The 9633-nt window shown below is 36.4% G+C and overlaps 1 protein-coding gene and 1 long non-coding RNA gene across 2 annotated transcripts; one reads left to right on the forward strand and one right to left on the reverse strand.

Moving 5' to 3' along the window:
• Positions 1-622: 622 nt before the first annotated feature.
• On the forward strand, positions 623-4376 carry LOC125245408. Its single transcript, XR_007179520.1, has 3 exons — positions 623-844; positions 1945-2057; positions 4245-4376. It is a non-coding gene; the product is annotated as an uncharacterized LOC125245408 (long non-coding RNA).
• LOC125244843 (carcinoembryonic antigen-related cell adhesion molecule 1-like) lies at positions 1777-9622 on the reverse strand. Its single transcript, XM_048155198.1, has 5 exons — positions 8993-9622; positions 6290-6625; positions 4693-5016; positions 4192-4331; positions 1777-3803 (listed from the first exon to the last, which is right to left on the reverse strand). The coding sequence occupies exons 1-5, from the start codon at positions 9042-9044 to the stop codon at positions 3792-3794; spliced, it is 864 nt and encodes a 287-aa protein (XP_048011155.1). The 5' UTR covers positions 9045-9622; the 3' UTR covers positions 1777-3791.
• Positions 9623-9633: the final 11 nt, after the last annotated feature.

The raw sequence follows: 9633 nt of genomic DNA on the forward strand, positions 1-9633 counted from the left end.
GACAAACCTGCTAGCTGTGCCTCTTTGGCTGCTTTTATTGTTGGGCTTCTTCCTGCAGGTCAAGAGCCAATGGAGTGCTAGTTGATAGCCAGCCAATGGGGGAGGACAGGTGTATGCAAATAACAGCTGTCAGAGCAGCAGCAGAGAAGAAGAGAACAAAAGAGATGGAGAAAGACAAACAGCAAAAACAAACAGTCGCCCAACGATCACCACACAATACATCAGAGGACTGAACAGTGAAAGTAGTGCACCAGTGTTAAAAACCATATATAGGCTAACTCAGTTATTCAATATTACCTTATTAAAAAAAAAAAAAAAAAAAAAAAAAAAAAAAAAACAATAGTTTTGAACTATATTTCTCATAATTCAGAAGAGAAAATATTGTTGTTGTTTTTTCACTTATAAAGTTAAGACAAAAGAAAATGTCTAAAAACATTCTGCTCAGAGTGCAAAAAACACAATATTTGTTTAATTAAAATAGCTTATTACAAAAAGCCCCCACAGTGAAGACTAGTCATGACCACATATTGATTTTTTTTTTTTTTTTTTTTTTTTTAATCTTTAGCACAGGATTTTAGCATTTAGCTTTGACAATTAAATAACTTTTCTTAAAACACTTAGGCCCAATCCCAATTCTACCCCTTACCCCTTCCCCTTCCCCTTTGTCTCGCGCGTTCACGTGAAGGGGTAGGGGTGTCCCAATTCTCATTTGGTTGGAGGGGAAGGGGTAGGGGGAAGGGCCAGGTAGCCCTTCAAACGAAGATTTTTCGGGACCACACTTCAGACGAAGGGGTATGAGAAATTTCCAACATGGCCGACCGAGCGAGCAGAGAGACCCATAAATGTAAGTATTTTCTTACGGTAAACAGTATTTTAGTAATAAATAATCACTTGTTTTATGTTGCCTTTAATCTTGTGTTCATGTATACGGTTATGTTCTCCGAAAAAAGATTTGTTAAAATCGCTATGAAAAAAGTTTGCTAATGTTTTTTACTTTATGATAGTTCCACAACATTTTTTTTTATATTTTATTGAAACCCGCGTTGATTTGACAACATAAATTCAAATCCGGTGGCAGCTAATTGTCTTCTTTGCCGCATGCCTGATTAATGTATTGTTTTGTTGTGGTTACGTCCATAAATACGTGTATGTTACATGATATAAACAAAAAGTGCATTCAGTTTGCGTGCTTATTCATCAGTATTGTATGTAGGGACTCCGGAGGAAACACGCAGGCTCATACGTTTTCGTGCAGAAAACGAGCAGCGTTTCTTGAAATCGAAATACACAGCAAAACAACTTTGGGAGTGAGTCTGTTAAACGTTTATGTTGCTTGTGCCTGATTACTGTGAGATATGTGCACTAATAGTAAAATAGCTGTCGCCCAAGCAACAGAGATCACTACAGCTATCGATGGCATCTTAGAAGTGTGTGATAAACATCGGTGCATCTATGACGTAGGAGCTAGCGACGACTTATAACGGTCTAGTAGTGGTGTCCCATTTATTAGGGGAATATTTTCAACCCTACCCCTTGACACTCTGTTTCAAGGGGCAAGGGGAAGGGGTATAAAATAGAATTGGGATTGGGCCTTACTTGACTTAAATAAACTTCACGTCACACCTCTTGAGGCCATTTACATATTTACAGTGAGCACCACATGAAATACATATCCAAAAATGGGAACAAGGAAAACCACAAGTCTAGAGCATTATTATATATTTATTTATATATATATATATATATATATATATATATATATATATATATATATATATATATATATATATATATCACAGACACTGGGTAAACTCACTGGAGTAGAACAACTTGGAAGTCTTGGGAACAAACATGGAAAGTCCTTAGTACAAACACAAACAGACAGTGAACTGAGGTGAGTGGAGTGCTTAAGTAGAGCTGTGGTGATGAGAGGATGACTTGCAGGTGTGGGTGATGATTGCTGAGTGGTAGAGTGAGTGCAGGTGTGGGCCAGGGAGGATCATGGGAAATGGAGTCCAAAGCAGACGGGAACTGTGACAGTAACATTCCTCTATCAGGTAATTTTCAAGTTTAACGCAGTGTAACACATATATTACATGCATAATAATATAAACGCTCAGCAAAGTGTTTCACCAACTTTAAAATAAATCATTGACTTTCCACGCTTATTAAGTCTGGTTTTGGTTCCAGTATGGCTGGTGGAAAGTGTTTTCTGATGAAGGTGGATGACTAATTGTTAGTGTGTAAACTATAATATTGATACAGTCTTCTCCAGTAATAGCAGTAAAAGCACCTACAGCATCAGTAGAGCAGACTGTCCTTGTGTTGAGGAGTAAAATCTTGCTCATAATGCCTGTCTTGTTGAGGTAATTATGGAAAAGCAATCAGTTCTATCCGTTATAAGAGAATGTAAACAGACGGGACAAAATAACTGATATGTCAAACTAGATCAGCATTATAGTGCAAATGACAAGAAAAAGACACTAGGTGCGTTTACATGGAGTATTGTAATGGGTTTAAAAGTCCAATCTGAATGAAAATGCTCCATATAAACACCACAATCGGAATAAAAATGCCCAAACCGAATGATAAACCTTTCTATAAATCAAACAAGTCTGCCATGTAAGCGTGTTAAACCGATTACTTTGCATCTACGCCATCACGTCAAGCGGTCAGAGGTCGTCAGAATGCACAATGGCAGCAGCAAAATTAAACTGGAGTAAAACTGAAACAACACATTTATTAAATACACTGAAGGAACTAAGTGAATCATCACTACGGACCTTCATCCACACGCTTCTGCTTTATGGAGGATGGAGGGGTAGTGTTGAGATGCTACTTGAGTCTTTTCCTCATATCCAGCAGTAATATGCTACAAATGTCATGCTGTTGCTTGATTAAGAGCAACACATTACATAAAAATAGCGTGCATAAGAAATAACGGACCTCCATGTTGACATGAATACACGGCGGCAAACAGGATATAGACTAATGTGTGCAGTCATTCCGATTGAAAGTGCATGTAAACACCATATCGGATTAGATAACACCTCATGTAAACACTCCACCGAATCTTTCATTTGGAATGACTTTATTCGGAATAAAAAAAAGTGCAAAGTAAGCGTGGCTAATGTCTCACGGTTCCTGTACCTCTACACACTCAAAGACATCAATCACTCGCAGCTATTGCTGGTAACGTGTTTTGTTTCTTAAATTTTTGCATATACCGTTTAATGCTTAGGGCCAACAGGGAAAATCAGTGTGGGAACGCTCTAATCCTATGAAAGCACGAATGGGAGTGTAAAGTTTTGCGGATGATTTACTGACTATGCGCACATTAAAGAGCACAGATGGAGCAGATCATTTCCATAATAACCAACACAATCTATCAAGAGCAGTGCAAATTAGTGTCTGCTGTAAGACATGCTTTAAATAATGGCACAAATATCAGTAAATTGACAAGCACAAACCTTAGTAAATGGTGTTGCGTGATTCATTTACTCTTCTCCCATAAATTTAGCGTCTGAACGGGGGAACTTAAATGCATATGTAATAAGGTCAGGTGCAAAGAAATTTGTGTCCACTCTTTTTCAGCAACATTTTTTCACTGCGTGTCTTCAGTAAATCCTGACAGTAGATTTTTTAATGACGAGAGGGTTTGCGGTGGCACAAGCTGTTAGTAAATCTGGCACTAAATATTTAAATTTTTTATTTAATGTTTCTTTAAAAGTCATATTTTTAGTCACATTCCCATCTGCCTCAAAGGAATGTAATTTGGATCAGGTGGCAAGTTACTTATTCTCCTGCAAAAAAACACAAAAGGTAAAAGTAATGAGGAGGATTGATGTCTCAGTCACACAAACGCACAAATAATACAGACTTGGAATTTTTTTTCCAGTTGTTTGTACAGAGGTTTTCTTTCCCTAAATATTCAACACAGTGTCTTAAACTTAAACATCTTTTGTTCCAAACCTGAAGTACTGTGATTTCAGTATCACATCAAAAATGCTTACTGATGTACTTTTTATTAAGACACTTGAAAAATAAAGGACAAAAATAGATGACTATTTATAATGTACATTTACACCACAATATATTGTAATAAACATGTATTCATACCTCTGTTATTTTAAAGGTTTTTGTGCAGAGTAAATGTCATATATCAAGTTAAATCAGCTGTATAATACTTACATTCTGTTGAACTGCTGTATGACTCTTGCGGTGACTCTTGCGAATCACACCAGCAGTTACAGCTACAACCAGCAGAACAACAACAACAGCAACAACTATTCCTGCTACAACACCTGAAGACAGACCTGAACCTGGAACAGCTGAAGACAGACAGTCATTATTACTAGAGAGTGAATGATTATACATCCAATATTTACCAATATCTCTGACTGATATATATATATATATATATATATTTTTTACTTTGATCATCAGTTGTATGATAATGATTTAACTGATACATCCAGTTGTTTTTTTAGGCACAGCAGCTAAAACAGCATCAGCATTGTGAGATCAACACAGAATATTAGCAGGAAAACTATGCATTTTTCATGTTAATAACATTAGTCTAAAGTCAAAGCTTCTTCTTTTTAAAAATAAATAAATAAACAAACAGTCTACAACACGACACTTATGTGTTGGTTTAAAATTTCTCATTGGCTGACGTAATTCTGTACTCACCAGTGACAGTAACATTGACTCTCTTTACTCTGCTGATGCTGAATCTGCTGTTGTTGATGATGATCTTCAGTTTATATTCTCCAGAGTCTGTGTTTCTGGTGTTTGTGATGGTCAGAGATCCAGTCTGATTGTCCAGCTTCAGTCTGTCTCTGAATCTGTCATCACACTGAACATCTGTACAGATCTTACTCTGATCTCCAGTGATTTCAGCGATGGAAATCTCAATAAAATATGTCATCTCATCATTTGGCTTTCTTATTACTCCAGAATCTAAAGTGACAGATTCTCCCTCCTTAATTTCATATAGTTCAGCAGCAGGAACATCTGAAACACAAACCAACAGATGCTAATAAACTACAAAAAATGAAAGAACTGAAGATGAAAACCTTTTCTTGACTTTCAATCTGAAAAGAAACAGTTATGCATGATTTGTTCTTACAAACATATTTTACATATTTATTTTATATTATATTAATTTAAACCGATAATAATAGAAGCTGATCAGAGATCGCATGATTAGCCGCTCCTTCAGAGCTCAACTGCAGATATATAGAGAGGATTCAGGAGCAGAGCTCAGCACTGAACAAAAACTCTGGATATGTGTGATATGGTGTGAGTGATATGGGATTCTAACCTGATATATGAGTGATAACTGGATTCTAACCTGAATAGCCTACAGTACCTCTGGCTACTGCATTCAAGAGATCAGCAGACATGACTGTGATTGGCTACATGTGTTCAATTTGTTCAATGTTTTGAATTTTTTAACAAAATTATTTGTAATCAAACATCAGTTGTTGAAGACCCTTGTTGTGAAGTGAGATAATCTGAACTTGAAAAACAAGTTTGTAAAGATTATCTGTAAACAGTAGCCTATAAAAATCAAGAAACACATTTAAAATGTATTTAAAACATAAACTATATTGTCAAAAGTATTGGGACACCCCTCCAAATCATTGAATTCAGGTGTTCAAATCGCTTCTAGACTGCTTCTACAAACATTTGTGAAAGAATGGGTTGCTCTCAGGAGCTCAGTGAATTCAAGCGTGGTACCGTGATAGGTTTCCACCTGTGCAATAAGTCCATTCGTGAAATTTCCTCACTACTAAATATTCCATGGTCAACTGTTAGTGATATCATAACAAAGTGGAAGCAATTGGGAACAACAGTAACTCAGTCACGAAAAGGTAGGCCATGTAAAATCACAGAGCAGGGTGCACAGTGTGCAGAAGTCACCAACTTTCTGCAGAGTCAATAGCGTCAGACCTCCAAACTTCATGTGGCCTTCAGATTAGCTCAAGATCAGTGTGTAGAGAGCTTCATGGAATGGGTTTCCATGGCCGAGCAGCTGCATCCAAGCCTTACATCACCAAGTGCAATGCAAAGCGTCAGATGCAGTGGTGTAAAGCACACCGTCACTGGACTCTAGAGCAGTGGAGACGTGTTCTCTGGAGAGACGAATCACACTTCTCTGTCTGGCAACCTGATGGACAAGTCTGGGTTTGGCGGTCATTAAATTTCATATGCACGTAAAGGTAGGCGTCCCAAAACTTTTGGCAATATAGTGTATATAAACTGCATTTAAACATTCACTCACCACTGACAGTAACATTGAAGGCCTTGTCGCTGCTGCTGCTGATGATGATGATCTTCAGTTCATAAAGTCCAGAGTCTGTGGTTGTGATGTTCATGATGGTCAGAGATCCAGTCTGATGATCCAGCTTCAGTCTGTCTCTGAATCTCTCAGTTCCTTTATTACACTGAACATCTGTACAGATCTTACTGAGATCTCCCCTGATTTGAGCGATGCGAGTGTCATTAATATACCATTTAATCTCTTCTTGTTGGTTTGTTTGAACACCAGTGTTCAGAGTGACTGAATCTCCCTCAATCACAGACACTGACACTTTATCTGTACCAACACCAGACATTCCTGAAGAAGAAACACAAGTCAAATAAAAATATACAACATTGCTGTGAATTTTTTACATATAAAGATTTTGAGTAAAGAAATTTGCCTGAATTCAAAACACTTGCAAACAAACAGCAGAAGTGTTATGTGTGTAATACTGCTATTCCTCCATTGTCCAGTTGTTGTAATATTGTAATATTGTTGGGTTCTTTAAAGTGGTCATGAATCGAGAAATCAACTTTTCCTTGAGCTTATCATATATAAGAGGTCATCGTATTATAAGAATATCCTGTAAGTTTTGGAACTGAATTTTTTTTTGTTAGCCAAATAAAAGCTTGTATTGACATCAGGCCAGCAAACAACCAACCTAACAAGCCTACTTCATCATTGCAACGTTAGCAATGCCCACTGGCATGTTAGTGAGATGAGGAGAGAAGAACAATACAACATGACAAAAATAACTTTCAAAGGATCCTGCGAGGAATATGATTATTTAATTTTCAACAATGTGAATGTCTCAGTTGAGCTTTGTTTATTTCTATTCGATACATTTCCTTTGCAAACATACTTTTACGATATGGATTCAACAGTAAGTAAGTACTTGTAAAAACTAACATTAAATAAGTAAAGAGTCAAACTGCACAACTAAAGCAAACACTGACTTTGGTGACATCAAACCAAACTATTATTTTCAACAAATCATCAATATCTAAACCTCTTGTAATTCTCAATAGTGGCACAGTATGGTGCAGTTCCACACAGAAAGTCAATGTCAGCGTTCGGATGTAAACACGGAAGCGCTGATGTACGTTCACTGCATCAACTGCATCAGTCTGGCAGAAGAAATTGTTGAATAAAGTCGTTATTTTTGTTTTGTTTTTATGCACAAAAAGTATTATCATCACTTCATAACATGAAGGTTGAACCACTGTAGTCACATTGACTATTTTAACAATGTCTTTGCTACTTTTTTGTACCTTGAATGTGGTAATTCCATTGCTTTCTATGGGAGATAAAAAAAATTATAATAAAAAAAAAACCCTCTTGGATTCCATAAAAAAATATTTTAATTTGTGTTCTGAAGATGAATGAAGGGCTAATGGGTGTTGAACAACATGAGAGTGAGCAATTTTGGGGTGAACTAACCCTTTAAGTATTTGCTTTTGACCATTTAAATGCAGAGTTTTGTGCAGTGTGTTTGTCATTCTTACAATCACAATTGCAGAGATGGATTTATGTTTACAAACATAGTTCTGCTTATAACTGGCGGTGAAAAGATGACAAGATGCACTATGTGTTGACTGTCACGCTGGCTGCTCAAGCAGAGCTGAAGCAACATGAGCTCATTGTGCTTTTACACTGGTAGTGTTTGTCACATGCAACCGTTCAGACTGTTAATAATGTCGCCAGTTTTACCATATCAGTTTGAGTAGATTCACATTTTCATAATGTAACCAAGACGATCGACTGGAACCAACTTTACTTGAACAGAATGTTTTGAAGGGAAAAGTGTATATGTGTGTGAAGAGAACATGGCCAGTGTTGGTGAAAGTTACTTTTAAAAGTAATACATTACAATATACTGCGTTACTCCCTAAATTACAGATTGCAATATTGTGTTACTTAGTTACTTTTTATGAAAAGTAATGCATTACATTACTTTTGTGTTACTTTTTCTCACCTGGGCTGGGTTTGCTTATTTGTTTTTTAATAACAAAAAATATCTATTTATGGCAAAAAAATTTGGCCCTTTCACACCAAAAGTGAAATGAATAAGACTGAAGCAAATGCATATTTACAGTAGAGGGTGCAGCTCAAACAAACCTTTCAGCTGTGCTGCTGTTCTTATAGAAGAATAGGATATATGAGAAGGAAGTTCAACACTCTTATTTCTAAATCTAATCTAAAGTAATTTTTGCTTATTTAGTATGGTTTAGTTAGATCATTGAAGGTTGGCAAATACAATAGTTAATAAAATAAGATTAAATGCATAAAGTATATTGTGTAATTTAATATAGTTAATTATTACAGGTTTGTGTAAAACTTTATTCATTTCGAGGAATACTTAATGTTTTGTGCAAGTGAAATGAGTAAATGCATGTTTACATATGAGGATCATCCACTGTGTCCATTTTCAGGTGTCTGGGACTGTCATGGCAGTGTATTTCCCTGTGATGCGACCATGTTCCCCTCTCACACACACAGATGCAAAATATAACTCCAGTTTTTATCTTTAACAGGTGTTAATCCTATGACCTTGCTAGGCGTTATCCTCTTACATAATCAGACGCTCACAGAAATTGTTTGTAAAAATATTGTAACAAATTGTAACATTTTTGTAAATGTTACAATTTGTTACAATTTGATTGTAACAAATAAAGGTCTTACCTTTGTCAAGTAAAATCAAGATCACTGCAAGCAAATTAAAGAGAAGCTTCATTTTCACCACATTCTGCCTTCAGAAAATAAAAGCGGGTAGAGTTACAATCCACCTGGCTCAAGGCAGCTCAACGAAGAGGCCACACGCAAATTAAAGCAACCCAAAAGTAGAATTTTATTAATGAAATACATAAATGAATTTAGCAAACAACAAGAAAAATAGGACAAAAACTCCTGGTGTTGGAGAAGCCTCAAGTCTCAAGTGACAAAGAGTCTTTTTTATCAGTCTATTCATCACAACAGGATCTGCTGCTTGACTCCACCCTGAATATGCAAATAATTGAACAGGACTGTAACATTAGATACAGGCTCTAAGAACACGTTTGGAAAAACAGCAGCAGAAACAATATTCAATTTCATCCTACCCTTTGGATAATTTTGCACTGAAATATGATCATGAGTTTCCAAAATATGGTGATAAATGGGTTTATTGACCTAGTTTATATATCACCTACATATATCACCTTACATGTCTGCCCAATGAAATGATGGGCTGAAGTGGGTGTAGCCTTTTGTTTGGGATGATGGAGCAGTCATTTTAGAAAGCTGCATTGGACACAGTGCCACAAATTGGTAACATAAATAGCACT

This window comes from Megalobrama amblycephala, linkage group LG1 (assembly GCF_018812025.1).
Source record: "Megalobrama amblycephala isolate DHTTF-2021 linkage group LG1, ASM1881202v1, whole genome shotgun sequence".
Lineage (NCBI taxonomy): Eukaryota > Metazoa > Chordata > Actinopteri > Cypriniformes > Xenocyprididae > Megalobrama > Megalobrama amblycephala.